Source organism: Larus michahellis, chromosome 9, assembly GCF_964199755.1.
Source record: "Larus michahellis chromosome 9, bLarMic1.1, whole genome shotgun sequence".
In the NCBI taxonomy this organism is placed as follows: Eukaryota; Metazoa; Chordata; class Aves; order Charadriiformes; family Laridae; genus Larus; species Larus michahellis.
Genome location: NC_133904.1, coordinates 29180218 through 29195950, shown reverse-complemented (window position 1 = coordinate 29195950; position 15733 = coordinate 29180218). Strand labels below are relative to the sequence as shown.

The 15733-nt window shown below is 48.1% G+C and overlaps 1 protein-coding gene across 21 annotated transcripts in view; it reads left to right on the top strand.

The window, feature by feature from the left end:
- Positions 1 to 15733, top strand: part of MBNL3 (muscleblind like splicing regulator 3) — a 93028-nt gene that overhangs the window by 53757 nt on the left and 23538 nt on the right. For all 21 annotated transcript variants that reach the window (XR_012589181.1, XR_012589186.1, XR_012589185.1 and 18 more), the window contains one exon: positions 11019 to 11183. Coding sequence is in view for 14 of the 21 variants with exons in the window: in XM_074601885.1 (XP_074457986.1) it covers positions 11019 to 11183 (165 nt within the window). In the remaining 7 variants the exon portion in view is untranslated. The remainder of the gene's footprint in view (positions 1 to 11018; positions 11184 to 15733) is intronic.

Sequence of the window (15733 nt, the reverse complement as noted above, 5' to 3'; positions counted from 1 at the left end):
GAGAGAGCTTGTATTTGATACTGTATTAAAGAAACCTATTTTATTGTGCTTTTAACATTCCTGAACGTGGGAGAGTAGTGGAATAATACTTGGAAGACATTAAAAATTATCGGTTCGGAACTCTAAATGGATGATACTTCTATTCTGTTTTAACCTCATTTCAGATGTGTGGTGGTAACAAACTGATACGGTTCACAAAACATAGCTTAATCAAAATGTATCAGCAGATAAAAAAGAAAAGAGCTCGATGAAGTCTTTATTCCTCTCTTTTGTGGAATGAGATTGCTGTTCGTTGCAAGCAGTAATCTCCCAGATAAACATGTTTTTCTGCTCTGTGGCTCTACAGCTCATAAAAAATATACTTTGACAGTGCCTTACTCTTTTAATATCTATTTCTTGGACTTGGTAAGCACTGTCCATTGCTTGCAGCAAGCAAAAATGTTCCACAAACCAAAAAAGTTAAAATCAATACATGTTTTTCATTGAGCATAACAGAGCATACCATTGGCCTGAATGAAGAGAGCTCTGGCAGGAGAACAGAGCTGGAAAGAGTTGTCAAGATGTAAAAATATAATGAAGGAGCTACAGGGCTTTTCCCCAACAAAACAACTGCTTTGAGTTTGTAAGAACCTTCAAGTATAACAAACAGCTTAGAATGAAAATCCTGCGTGAAAGCAAGACAGCCACGACCTCTTTGTGCTGTCCTGGGGAAATTCAGCAGAACATTGCTGTATTCAGCAACGTGCAAAAGTAAAACTTCACTCACGGCAGCTCTCAGCTTCCGAAATTGCCAGGTGAATGAGGATTTGGGAGTTTTAGGCTGGTGCCTGGGGCTGTTCAGAGTCTACTGGAATGTGGTAGTTTCATGTTGTTCCCCCCCGCCTTTCTCTAATTAAAATTTAAAAAAAATGGTGGGCTGATGGTACTTGTTTAAATACTTCAGCTCCCTGCTAACAAGCTGTCCTTTCTGTGTGGAGCTGGATTTGCCTGCTGAGTTCAGTGGTTTGAAGTCCTTGGCAATAGCTGTGAGTAACTTGTCACTGGTTAAGGTGATACCAAAAAGGGAGGCGTCAATGTAGAAACGCCGCTGTCTTGGCCTTGTTTTTCCTCTCCTGCTCTGGTTTGAGCTGTGTGACAAAAAGAAGCTTGACAAACGTTTTGAGGCTGCAGACTTTGTAAGAGAGTCCTAGGTAAGCGTGTTTGCATCCCAGCAGAGCTCATCTCATCTCAGGAAAGCCCCTGTCCAAGTGCTTTGCAGTTCTATACATGCTATTTGAAAGGACCAGCATCTGCAGTAGGATTTGTCCGTGCTGTGCATCTGTTTGTTCCCAGCATTTTCCATCTGATGAGCATCACTTACCCTGGTGCAAGTGAAGCAATGTTATGTGTGCTTATTATTTTTTTTATTTTTTTTTTTTTAATGTATACGTACTGGTGAAATTGTTCAGCTGCTAAACTGTTCCTGCTGTGTGACAGAAGCGCGTTCCCTGCTGGGACAAAATGCTGCTGTTCCTCACATAATGCCTATTGATGGAGACCCGTCCAGTTGCATGATAGGTAGATGACCAAAGCCCTGCCAGCGTGGCCACGTGCCACAGCGGCTCTGCGTCTGGTTGCCAGGGACAGCTTGGTTTCCAGCCCTGTGCTGGCTAGAGGGCTTCAGCACAGCCTATGCCCTGAGCCAGTGGCACACAGGGACACAGGCTCTTCAGCCTTGGTTTGTGTCTGTGGTAGAGGTTGGCTTCCATAGACCAAGGCTGGAATGACAAAGAGATGGAGGTGTTAACAGGTCTCTGGCAGTGTTTGTTCAGCAGTCCCCTCAGCTGGCTGCTGGCAGCTTTTGTCTGGACTGGAATACATTTGCAAAAATGATGCTGACGTTTTTTTTCCTCCTGTCCTTCCTTCCATCTCCCTGTGAAGCAAAAATATCCTAGCAGGGCAGTCACATGGGTGAGACAGGGCGGCTGAAGAGCAGCACCAACATGCTAACCGTGGATTTTTGTCTCTTTCCCATTCCTTCTGCATTTTTATAACTCGCTGTACGTGAAGGCGCTACCAGGACTGAGGTGGCTGTGTTTGTCCGACCTGCTTTTTGAAAGCTGCAGAGGAGTATAATTTTTTTAAGCCTAAACCCCTACAGTTAGTTTTATTTACCTGCTGGTTGGCCTCCCAGGGCGCTGCCCCACAGCTATAGGGGGAGGAGAACTGGGCAGACTGGGACTGTGCAGAACGTACCAGCCTCACTTCTGCTGGGTTTGCTCTGAGGGCTCTCTGACCACCTTGCGCTTGCACGTGCTGCTGAGTTTTGCTCTGAGCTTTCAGTTCAAAAGGACCCAAAACTCTTGTTGTAGCTGCCAGATGTCACCTTTCATTTGAAATCATGCAAAACATCAGGGTTCACTCATTTCAGTCAAAATCAAGTCTAGGCTTGCACAGAAAGGGCTTGACCTGACGTTCATTGAAGCCATGAAATGCAGTCGCTGTTTCAGCGACGAGCTGGGGCTGCCTTGAGAGTGCTGGGAGCGTTGGTAGCCCTGGGAGCTTGCAACAGATAGTCAGGTTTTTCCACTGAAGTCGTGTGGAAAGGCAGGTTTGACTCTTGTCCTCTGTTCCGTGACAAAAGATGTGTCCTTCTTCACCTGAGCAGCCCCGGGTCAGAGCTGACGTGCTGCTGCAGCTTAGAACATCTTTCAGAACAGCATAAAATCTGAAGAGGTTTCTGGAGTAGTCGACTGCAGGGCTGCTGAGTTAGGCCAAAATATCATGAGGGGTGGTTTTAGTAGTTTTCTCCTCATCTGTCTGCACCAGCTCAGGGAGGTGGCTCTCTGGACCTTGGAGGTGTGACATTTGAAGAAGTTGGGCAAAGCTCATCCTAGAGATGTTGGAAAACTGTGATTTGTGCTTTTTATGGACTGTTTGAATCCCATTTCCAGCAAATTATGTATTCAAGAACAATGCTTGTTCCTAGCTGGAACATGCATTTCATAGGGTCTATATCATCTATACCTGGAAAGCTACCAGTTTAACCTTAACTCTAGCATTTCTGGCCACATAATTAAAAACTTTTTCATGATGGGAAGTCTGCATTGCTTCCCTTGCCTTCGAAGCTGATTACCGTCTGGTACTGCTAACCGGAAGATAGGTTTTGCATTTAATTTCCAGCTATGATCTGTTCACAGCAGGATCCACACCGTAACAGCGGTCTTTGGGCTCTCTGAATGGGTGTTAACGCCTGCATTTGAAAAATGGCAGCAACTAGCTGTGCCGTATTTTTTTTTAATTGTTATTACAAGTAACTTCAGACCACCAGCTCCTTTGTACCAAGCGTTGTGTGCAAATGCATGCTTGATGGCAGACAGGGGAGCTGACACAGGGGGGTGCAGAGCACTAACTCACCAGCATCCCTACAGATGTCCAGAGAGGAGCAGAACTGGAAAGCCTTTGAGATGGATTATTTCAGAGAGATGAAGCACTGGCATTAGATCTGGGAGTCTTTTGACGTGGCATGAGTCTGTTTCCAAGCAAGACAGGAGACAAAGCATAGGAGAAACTTCAATGTGACATCCCACAACTGCTTGGAAAACTGAGTTCAGTGGCAGTCCTGAAGAATGTGCTTGGTGAGACTCTTCAGTTTTGTCTTACTTTGTTCTGATGACTTGAATAAGGGAATAGAGAGTATGTTTGTTGGACTTGTAGGGTGCTCTGAGCTGGGAGGAGCTACAGAGAACCAACTCTGGAGTTGCAGATAATCTTGACAGGTCAGAAAAATACTCTGTAGAAAAGGGGTGCAAGTTCAATAAAAGTAGTATGAAATACTGCATTTTAAGCAAGTCAGCTGGATGATACAGTTTAAAACCATAAGAAAGCTGGGGAGGGGCTGTTGGCAAGGGCATGTAGCGATAGGACGAGGGGCAGTGGTTTTAAACTAGAGCAGGGTGGGTTCAGATGAGACATTAGGAAGAAGTTCTTTCCAATGAGAGTGGTGAGACACTGGCGCAGGTTGCCCAGAGGAGGTGGTGGAGGCCCCATCCCTGGAGACATTCAAGGCCAGGCTGGATGAGGCTCTGAGCAACCTGATCTAGTTGAAGATGTCCCTGCTGACTGCAGGGGGGTTGGACTAGATGGCCTTTAGAGGTCCCTTCCAACCCAACACATTCTATGGTTGCCCCTCGTCCTATCGCTACATGCCTTTGCCAACAGCCCCTCCCCAGCTTTCCTGTAGGCCCCCTTCAGGGACTGGAAGGGGCTCGAAGGTCTTCCCGGAGCCTTCTCTTCTCCAGGCTGAACCTCCCCAGCTCTCTCAGCTTGTCCTCTTAGCAGGGAGGCTCCAGCCCTCCCAGCATCTCCGAGGCCTCCTCTGGCCCCGCTCCAACAGGTCCATGCCCTTCTTGTGCTGAGGGCTCCAGAGCTGGACACAGTACTCCAGGTGGGGTCTCAGGAGAGCAGAGTAGAGGGGGAGAATCACCTGCATTGTCTGCATGCAGACACCTTGTCAGGGTGCAGGCTAACTGGGGGAGCAGCCCAAGGAAAGGCTTGGAGACAGTGCTCACAAAGTTGAAAGAACATGGTTTGCATACTCTGGAGCAGAGAGGTTTGAGGAAGGGGGGTATATGTGACTGCAGCCTTTAAGTATGGGCCGTTCCTCAAAGAGGGAGGGAATAATTCCGGTTCTGGCCCTCTGGGGTAAGTCAAGTTTTAGGCTTCAGTTGCGGGAGGAGCAAAACTGCAGTTGAGAATGAGGAAGAGCTTTACAGCTGCAAGGAGAGTGGTGTGTTGGAGTCCCATGTCTGGGAAACACACAAGTAATAGGTATAAAGAAAAAATAGGTGGAGTTGATCTGTGTAGGCCTAGGGATGGTGTGTCACTTCTCTGTGTCCTTCTAGACCTGCTTTTTAGGATCCTTGTAGGTGGGTTAACAGCCTTCCATGAGAACACATGCCAGGAGTGCTTCGTACATAAGTTACACTTTAAAACCTCTGTAAAAGTGAGCTGCTCCAACACTGAGAGGAGAAAAGCATTGCTATTAAGCAGAAGTTATCTGATGTACTGTGCCAGGGTCAATGTTCAAGGGAGGTTGCAAGGTTGTTCTTCTCACTGACTTAGTTGGCAGCATAACTTTTAACATTTCCTTATCCCGTAGGAAGGAATTGCAGATAAGGTATGTACAGTGTTAGGCTTTGAACTGCAGCGAGTGACAGCTTGGCTGCACAAACACTTATCTGTGAGACACAACACTCTCTAATGATCAGGCTGACTTGTCTGCTCCAGCCTCCTTTGTTTTCCAGTTGAAAACATGCTATTTCTGTGCTAGTTGATCTTGTTTGCCAAGCGGAAGGTGTTTGCTCCAGCAGTGAGATGGACAACCGTCTCCCTCCCTTCTGCACAGCTCTCTACCTGGGCGGTAAGAGGAACGTGACCCGATGCAGCGGAGGTGTCCGGAGGAGCCACGCCATGCAGCCAGCATGCCATTTGCTGAGTCCTGGAGCAAATTGTTGAAGGACAAACCACAGCGAGCACGAAGCACTTGAACTGGGGTGGTGGATGGGGAGCGTTCCCAACACCCTGGTGGTTTGCTCTCCTGGGAGAGTAACTTTGAAGCTGTGAGTCCCAATAGGGTGGGCGAAGCAGTTGGAGCTTAGGCTTTACCAGGTAGCAAGTCCGCCTCCCACTATCTCTCTTTTCTTAGAGAGCTGATAGCAGTGGGGGTAGTAGACCTGGAGCAGCACGTGCTGCTTGATACATGTTCTCAGCTCTTTAGTGTGGACACAGAGATGAAGCCCGGAGCTCCCCACTTTCTGCCTCCCGCTGTTGCATGGCAGTTTATGCTCCATGGGCAGTTCTGCAGCCTGGTCGCTGCCTTCCAGATGCCGGGGCAGATACCATGGTGGCTGAGGTTGTAATGCAGGTGTGAAAGACATGCAAGGCTCCGGCAGGAGTGAGGATCCCTGGCCAGGAGAAGGCAGCTTCTATGTGCGTGTGCTGAGTGGGATGGGAAGCAGAGAGCATTTTGTGCCTCAGCGCTGGAGCGACAGGCACTGAGTAAGCAGGGCCAGCGCATCTCTGAATTTGCCTCCCCACTGAGTTCCTCTGGGGGGAGGGGTGGAAATCTGCTGTTTCATGCAGGGAAAAATTATGTAGACAAGCTGTGTTTTGGTGCCTGGTTTTGAGCAAAACATGGAAATCCTTTCCTGCCTGGTCTCTTTTCATTCTTTTTGCTGTCAGTCATTGCACATGTCATCAGTGTCTGTGGGAAAGACAGCACAGTCAGGGCACAAGCCTACTGCAGCCTCCAGCGTGTAAAAAGCAACATTAGCTTAAAGATTTTTCACATGAGAACCGCTGGTGATTGATGGGACATACAGTGCAGTCATTAAAACCAGAAACGTGTCTGCTCTGGAACCCCCTCACTGGCGTCCAGGATTAAAGAGACCGTAACAAACTGCATGACTGGTGCCAATGCAGGCAAGCCTTCGGTTTGTGCTGGAAACCTTGTTTCTGCAGCACAGTTGAGCTCGCTTCAGCAGGCAGGGAGAAGAGAATTTGTGCAGCATGCGTAGGGTACGTTCATCCACCCTGGTGCAGTAGGCTGCATGCTCTTGTTTGCATCCCTCCAAGCAAGGGTGCAGATGACAAGGCACGGCCCAGCAGACTCCAAACAGCCAGGTGTAATGCAGGTTTTTCCTACTGGATTTAAGTGTGCTGCCATCAGTGCCGCACTTTGAAACAGCTGGCTTTGTTGCACTGCAAGCTGCTGTCACGTTAGCTGGTGTCAGATGCCAGCCATTTACAGTATGCACCATCACAGCATGAGTTAAGTTGGCAACACAGAGTCAATCACATGCCAGCAGCTTACTGTAAGGGCGGGGGAGTGCGTGGGAAGAAAGGGAGGGAAGATACTCTTATAAAATCTTTTAATGATTTATTTTTAATATCCATTTTTCAAGCCTTGGGGAGTGCAGTCCATATGCTTTTCCCTCCTGGCTTTAGTTGGCAAAGAAGCTGATGAAACATGGTCCTTCGGACTCCTTCCATTTTTGAGGAGCCAGAAAATATGTCTATATTTAGCATGTTTCCAAGGCCAGCAGCAGAATCTGTTGCTGGGTGGTGATTCCCTGGCTGCAGGCTCACATGCCACCCGGGACACGGTGGAAATGCAGCTTCCCTGGAGTCAAGACTGGTGCTGAGTTACCAGAACCAGCAACAAACTCCTCCAGTTACAACAGGACGGCCGCGTTGGTCCCAGCAGGCTCAGTGCCGCTCGCTGACACAGCTCGGTCTCTGAGCACTGTGCCCCTTCCCAATACGTGCAGGACCCCCTCCAGGTGCTAGGATGGTGCTTTTTGGGGTGATGCTCCCCTTGAAAAGCATTTCAGCGGGTCTCTGTGCAGAGCACTGGGACTGTCCTGTGCCTTCAGCCAAGCGTTCAATGTACGCTGCCACAGCTAGTCACCGCAGCAAAACTGCATCTTTTAGCATAAAGATACTAATCTGAAACTTAGGGGCCTGACTACTGTTGTATTTTCTCATATTGTATTCCTAGGCCACCCAGGTATAAAATGGAGTTGTCCTTATTTGTCCCCAGTCTAGTACCTACACAGCAGATTTGCTACCAGTTCCCTGTTGTTTCCCCTGCTGTGTTGCAGCTGGTACCGAGAAGCGAAGAATGGCAGTTCTTTTGTCCTTCTGGCAGCTTTCATAGGGCTGAAATTGGTCTTGAAGAGTGTATGTGTTGCTGGGAAGTACTGAGAACTGTGGGCGTTGTGATGGAAGTGTAGAAGAAAGGATCACCCCTACCAGTACTGGAGTTCCGGGGATACTAGAGGTGTCTGTCGCTTTGGAGCAAGACATCTTGAAAGCTGTTTCATAGCTGGATGTCTAAACTGGGAACATCTTGTGTCGCTCTTAGTCACATCGTCAGTTCCTAAAATTCATTGTCTGAGAGATGAAGAACCTACTGTGGTGCTGGAGAGGGCAGCCCGACTCAGTTGTGGCTTCTAACCCATCCTGGTGAAATGCAGCGGTTGATGATGCTCGGGATCAAAATGATGGTGAGGAGGAGCTAGGCTGAAGGTGCGGTTTTGAATCCAAGTGCAGCAGTGATTCATTTAGTCTTCCTGGAGCCCTAGAAGGCTGACAGTCTTTGCTCTGTAGCAGCATCTGCACGGCGCTTGGTTCCTGGCAAGTACAAGTCCTCATTGAAACCAGTAGCGCTCTATGTGTGGGCACTGGTTTCTGCTCACAGCTCTGTCTGCAGGATCAAGGTCTCGTGCTGTATGGGTTTTTTCTTTTTTTGTTGGTAGTAAAACCGTTCTGTTTGTAGAACCCCCTGTTGGAATTAAACAAACTGTTTCGAGAAAAAAAAGTAGAACAAAGCCTCACACCAAGCTGGGGTGGCTGGTATCAATGACATGCAAAATTTCACTTGGAATAGCAAAGTCCTTTTCGAGTTGAAGAAGGCCCTGTAAGTATTGTTTACAAAAAAATAGTAGCTCTTCTTTCATCTTCTCCATTCCTGCAGTGTAGAAACATCTACACAGATTTATTCCAAATTTGGTAGAAACTAGTGTTTTTCTAACCCAAAGCACTTGGTGGCAGGTTTCAACCAGGAGGAATTTCTCAGGCTGATGTGTAAGCCCTCAGAGGCTGGAGCTTAGAATAGGGCAGCTGCCTGGCCATGGACAGCCCACTGCTCTGCAGAGTCTGCTCCTGGGCTGCAGCAGCCCCAGCAGCCCCACGGAAGTTGTGGTGGTGGGACACTGCAGATGCGCTCTGAGCCTGACTCTTGCTGGGTCCCAGGTGACAGGAAGGGCTGTGGAGGCACCTGGTCTTGTGCAGCTGGAAAAAAGGCTGTGAGAAGGATGACCCAAACCTGCCTAGTGCTGATGAGTCTCCTCCTTCTCCTTCCAGGTTAATGCAGTTATTCACCTTTTGATAGTGCCGGGTAGTCTGAGCACCAGCCAGCTGCATGGTACCGTTTTACCCTCACTTTACCCAGATGTAAGAAAGTGTCCGATGATGAAGATTCACGTCCTCGGGGCCTGTGAGCAGTTAACTCACTGCTGGGTTTCTGGGGCAGTTGGATTGCTGGGAAGTCAAAACAATAGCGTTAAAAAGTCTCTTTATTTTTGAGTTCAGTTGTTGGAAGCCACTGGGCTCTTCTAGCAGCAGGCCAGAGAGTTTCACTCCTCAAAGGCAGGCTGCTGAAGCTTGGGAGTGTTTTTTTCCCCATCCTGGCGGGTTTAGCCCATCACTTCTTGCATTTAATTATTTGCCTCTAAATACCAACAGGGAGCCAGGAGTTTTGTTTAACTCTCTGATCTCCTTGGAGCAGAGAGAAGCCATTTTCTTGTGAGGCTCCGTTGTACGGCCCCTTCCATGCTGCAGATAAGCTCCGTAGCCCTTTCTCCAGTGAAGCCGTTATCCCCACCAGGAAAAGGGGCAGAGGAAAGCACACATGAAGCTTGCAGAGCTTCGGCTGCTCTTCAGTGACCTGCCCCTCTCTCGGCATGCCAAGGATCCTGGCTCGGGGTTCAAAAGCAGCCCCTGCAGTGGGTCATGGTGTCGGCTTTGTGCAGCGGTACCCAGACTGTCCAGTGACTCAATCTGAACATTTGTACAGGCAGAGATGGGTCTTAAAAATCCCCGGAGGAGCATCCTGGATGCGGGCAGTGTCCCATCCCAGGGGTTTCCACTAGTCCGTGCCCTGGGTGCAGTGGCGTGGAATGGGTGGATCCCTGTGGAGCTGGGGATGGGGTGACAGCTCTGCTGCATGGGATCCTGCCAACAGGAGGAGGTGGTGCGGGGTCACCCCATGATGCGCCCCTTTTCTGAAAGCAAACTTAATTATATTGAGACTGAGAACTCCGTGTCCAGCCCTTGACAAGAGTGCCAGGGGCAGGCTGGGTAATGGATGGTCCTGCTCCTTTGCTGGCTGCAGGGATTATTATTAGTTATCTGTCATGGAGCAGCTCTGTGGTCCCCAGGCCTGGCCTTGTTTTATTGGGCTCTGAATAGCTACAGAATTACTTCCTCAAAAGAATTAACCATAAAGTATTTATAAAGTTGTATAAAATGTTTCTTATATTCGGTATGCCTCTTTTTCTTGAGGAGGGGAATACACAGAGATAGAGGGGAAAAAAAAATATTCAGGAATTACTTCATCTTGATGACAAAAATGTGTTACTAGTTTTCTGCGTTCAGTGGACTATTGGTATTCATCTCCCTCTGTCTACTTGCAAACACCATTAAAGCAAGGCACAGTTTATACATGTTTTTTAAAAGTGGTAAGTCTCAGTTGATCTGAGGTGATCTGTAATGTTAGTGATCCTTTCCTTTTTAGAAGCCACTGGCTTCCCTAGTGCTTGTCTTTATTTGGGTGCCAGGGGAGAGTAGTCAGCGGTGCAACATACTGTGGCTTTTACAACATACCGTGACTTTTCACAAATGAAAGCACTAAGGGGAAATTGTTTTGATTCTTCCTCCTGTGACTACCAGTTCTCAGCTTTCTCAGTGCGCGCGCGTTGAAGATCAGAGGTGCTGCTTCACAGAGCTATCTTCTTAATGTTCCACCCGGTGCAGCTGGGGAAGTGATGGAGACAGTTTTGTTTCTCGCTGTCTGGTTGTCAGGGACAATTAAGTGCTCTGGAGTTGGGAGGGAGGGGAAAAACGACCCACACAAGAAAATGGGGAATTTTTGGTGTTGTTTCTGGAACTGTTGCCACTAGCTTCTGAAAATACTGATATGTGTGTTACCTCCCCCCTCCCACCCCCAACAACATCAGGAAATTTAACTTTAGTTCAATAGTATTTGGTTAGTGGTATTGCGGAAGTCATGTTGCTCTTCTCTTCGCCTAAGTATTGCACTGCTATAGAAGAATGACAAAAAAGGCACAGTAGCCACGAAGCTGCCTCTGCCTAGATGATTATGTTGTAACAGTAACCCAAACAATCCTTAATTAAATTCCCTGGCTGCCTTGAGTGTTATGTTCACTGAAATACTGTTTCATTATGTTTTTTAGGGCCGGTGTACCCGAGAGAACTGCAAATATCTCCACCCTCCCCCACACTTAAAAACACAGCTTGAAATCAATGGACGCAACAACCTGATCCAGCAGAAGACAGCCGCAGCCATGTTCGCTCAGCAGATGCAGTTCATGCTCCCAGGCACGCAGCTACAGCCCATCGTAAGTCACGGCACAGAATCAGGTTCATGCTGCTCCGCATTTCTTTGCTGTTTGCTTGCAGAGGCTCCAGCCCCTGCACTTTTGCTCAGGCGGTTGGTTGTGCTGCACAGAGTTGGGAAGCATCTTCCAGAGGGATGTCTGACTTCACCTCTGCATCTTCTTGCAAGCTGCGGCTCCACTTTCTTATCATAGAATCATAGAATGGTTTGGGTTGGAAGGGAACTTAATGATCACCTAGTTCCACCCCCCTGCCCTGGGCTGGGACACCTCCCACCAGACCAGGTTGCTCAAAGCCCCATCCAGCCTGGCCTTGAACATCTCCAGGATCTTTAAGGGTTCTTCCAACCCAAACCCATTCTGTGATGGGGCATCCATGGCTTCTCTGGGCAACCTGGGCCAGTGTCTCACCGCCCTCACAGCAAAGAATTTCTTCCTCAGATCTCATCTAAATCTCCCCTCTCCCAGTGTGAAGCCATTACCCCTTGTCCTATCACTACAGCCCTCGTAATAAGTCTCTCTCCAGCTTTCTTGTAGGCCCCCTTTAGGGACTGGAAGGGACTCTAAGGTCTCCCCGAAGCCTTCTCTTCTCCAGGCTGAACCCCCCCAACTCTTTCAGCCTGTCATCACAGCAGAGGTTCTTCCTTGTTGGAGACTCTTGTGCTGTTTGGTATAGGAGCTGTGTTTCAGTGGGGAAAGCTGGCCAGTGTTCCTTCATGATGGTGCCTGGCCATTTCCTCTCCTATCTTGTGAAGGCTTCTCTATATTCGCCCTCACTCTGGGCATCCTGTTTGTGTTAGCAGCTTTATCTTTGCTCTGCTGTGTAAGCTAGGAAAATGCTGTTTATTCTTCCCATTTCGAAGACGGAAAAGTAAGGCAGAGAGAAAATGGGCCACAGAAAAAGTCTAGTTGCTCTATGCCTTAATCTCTAATCTGCTCTAATCTTTGCACCTCTTTTTGTGGAGTTTGAAAGTACACACGCATCAGAAGGAAATCCTGAATTCCGACAAAATGGTAGCGCTGATTTCCTAGCCCTATACCAAAAGAAAACCTTTCCTGTTTGGGGTTTTCCTCTGTGGGGAATTCACAGTGGATGCTCTTTGGCTGGCTATTCAAAACATCTTTGGGATTTCCTCTTTGGAAAGTTCCCATCTTCCCATTTTGCAATCTTGCAGGTCCAGTTCACTACTGCAACTTCACTCCTGCCTTTTAAATTACCTCTGAGACTGAATCTGTTGGTTTTTCTGGTTAGTGCTCTCATTTCAGAGGTAACCTTATCTGATGAGAAAGGGCCCTGGTTTCTGAATTGTGCCATGAGGGAGACCTGGGCAAAGAAGAAAAATAAAACTTTGTTCTGCGATGACTGCTCCCTTCCTGCTTTCCCACACTCCTTTTTGTGCGGAATAAACGAGCTCTTGGTCTAATTCCTGCTGCCCGACTTGCTCCACACCAATTTCAGGACAAACAAGAGATTGCTCTTTCACCTGCCTTTGATTTCCTGAAGATGCTGCCAGTGGAAGCGGGTTTTGAGAATTTTTTTTTTTTTCCTCTCTAAATGGAGAAGGGTGCGGCCTCCTGGCTACACGTGAAATTCTTCAAAGCAGAAAATATTATATCAGATGCAGCAGCAGAACAAATCCCATGTGATTAGAAAGCTGATCAACGGGATGCCTGCTTAATTGGGGGATGCTTGCCAGAGACGAGGTTTGGAACAGTGTGCTATATAGCTCCAAACAATAGCTGAATGCTTAGACATTTTGAAATGCTTTTTCACTAGAAAATCTACCATGTTAAAAAAAAAAAAAAAAAAAAAAAAAAAAAAAAAACCTTGGCCAAAAAACCCCAACCAAAACAGCACTTGACATAGCAGCTTCTCACCATGCTTCCTGAAATGACCTTGAATGTGTCTGTCTGTGAGCTTGCATCTGAACATTCACCACCAGATCTTCTTGCACCACTGCTGACATCCAGCAAGAGCTAATCTTCCTGTTGAACCCAGAGCCAGGACCCTGATGATGGCTGTTTAATGAAGGCGCTGTTCGGAGAAGAACCGTGTCCCAGGTGGGCTGCCTGCTGCACACTGCTCACGGAACCTGCGAGGTGTGAATTAATGGCTGGTAGTGTGAGCTTATGAAGTCTCTGGTTGCTCTCTGAGGTTGCGGCTAACCATCCATGCAAAGCTGAGAATCACATAAACGTTTGGTGCCCGTGGTGCAGTTTCAAACAGACTGCTTCCTATAGTACTTTAAAACAAGTCAGACAAGGACATGGAGCAGCGTATTTACTCAGCATTGGTGTATTCGTCTCAGAGGGACTTTGGAGAGACGATGTAGGTACCAAGTAGGAAGACTCTAGTAAAAGTTTTGGGTTTTGAAAGTCCAAATCCACCTTGACTGCTGGCTTTGGTTGAGCTGTGCAGGAACCTCTCTGAGCTGTTTTTGTGCCTCTGTCTCTGTTAAGACTGCGTAAAAGTCAGATTGAAGGTGGATAGAGCGGGGCTCCAGCATCGATATGGAGAGCCATTTTGACCGATGCCATGTCTGGTTTCTCAGATACAGTCTCTGAGCCACGTGCGTGCCAAAGCAAGGCCACCCAAAAAGCGCTGCACCCTGGGCCTGATCCCCACCTTCACTTTGTCCCTTTGCAGCAGTGCGAGACAGACTTTTGGAGCTGGCTGTGGAGGTGCCTCAGCACCGGCTCTGAATTGACCTGGTGGACCAGGGCAGTGGCTTGCGAGGCGCCGCCATCAGCTGTGTCTGAACCAGCAGTTGGGTAGAGCACAGCCATGCTGACACACCTGCTTCTGCTGCTGCCCTGCCAAGTCGTTTCCCCTTGCTTTGTTTTCAAGCCTTCATCTCTTCTTCCTGTCAAGGTCTGTGTAGCCAGGACTGTCTCTCCAGGTGTCTTGACAGCTCTGAGTCCCACGTGCTCCTGAAGACAACCCAGGCTTTAACCCAGCCCTGCACCACCCGCTGGGGCAGCAGGACCCTGCTGCTGCCCCTTGGTGCTGACTGAGAGGTTAAAGCACAGGGTGACCAACGCACTTGGCCAGTGATGCTTGGAAGGAGTGCTGGAGCATGTTTTGATAGGTATTTTGGGCATGCATTTGTTCCATTCAGTAAAAACGTTAGAGGGGTGGCTTTACAGCCAACCCCATGCAGTTGCACTGGAGGGGAACACAGGTTTTTGCTTTTCCTGAACAGCATCAATTATGTTTTCAATGTCAGGGTCTTCAGCCTTGGCAGTGTGAGATCTTTATCTCCTGTGTTTCTATCACCAGATTATAATAAAAGCTGTCACTGGTTTTTTGTGTGCTTTCCATGTGTAGCTGCTTAGCAGAAACCCTGTCTCCCCTCCTTCAGGTCGTCAACACCTCTGTATTTATACTGGGTCTCTCATTTTCAGGCTTTCCCTTTTTAGGTTCTGAGGTAACTCAGAATCAACACTTCCCAGCTGAGACAGTGCTTGTGTTCGACAAAACACCAGCCGCTCCTCTGCCTTCCTCTTCACACCCACCCTGTGTTTCTTCTCTAGCTTTAGCACAATTTCTGCTAAGCAAATTGAATGCAACTTCTAGTTTGTTAACAAAATCAGCTGTTCTAGGTTCTGCCATCACTGGTGGTGACAAACACCCCTCCCTGGGATGGTCCCTTCTCTCTGCTTACGCCTTCGGCTCCTGTGCTCAGAGTCTGCGGGGAGCTCAGAGCTGCCGGAGTCATTTCAGCTTTTCTTTTTTTTTTTTTTTTTTTATTCTCACAAGCATTTTAATACTCAGTAAACCAGTCTTGTGAGCTGTTACCAGTCTGGACCCCTCTGCCGCTGCTCTGTACCCTGTTTGCCTCCGCTCAGGAGTTACTGGTAGTGTCTGCATGTGCTGTGGTTAATAAAAGGTAGTTTGCAGGGAAACCTGCCCTTGTATTTCCTGAATTTGCAAGAGCTTCAAGGGGTAAGTGGTGATACTTTCAATCCCTCTATTTTGCCCTAGAGCACAACAGCAACTAAATTGAGAGGTTTTTTTTAGTGTATAGTGATAATATTTATCTGTCAGGTCTCCTGGCTGGGTGCAATCACAAGAGGTGGATGGGACACATTTGAGGAGAGCAGTGCCATTTGGAGTAGAAATTACAGTGATGTTCTGGTTGCAAGGAAGAAACTCACTCGAATTCCCTCAGGACAGGCCTGGCACAAGGGACCTGCACAGACATAAAAGGAGGAGAGATTTGGCTGGCAGCATCTTTATTACTGGTACTGATGCATGAGCCAGACTGGATTTCCCAATCCAAGACAGGCAGTCGGGGCTGGCAATGAGCACAGCCCATCTTTTCCCCTCGTCAGCCACAATAAATACAGAGCTCCCTGATGCCAGCTTGCAAAGGAGCAGTTTTCAGTGTGCGTAGCAAACTTCAGACTTAAAAACCCAATGCTTTTAAGTGTAATGTGTTGAGCAAGGTCTGCGAGGTCTCTAGCTGTGCCTCGACTGAAGACGCCTGCATGGCTGCTGTGTCGGTCCCCTGCCCACGGACAGGCTGTGGGGCAGAGCTGTCCCATTCAGT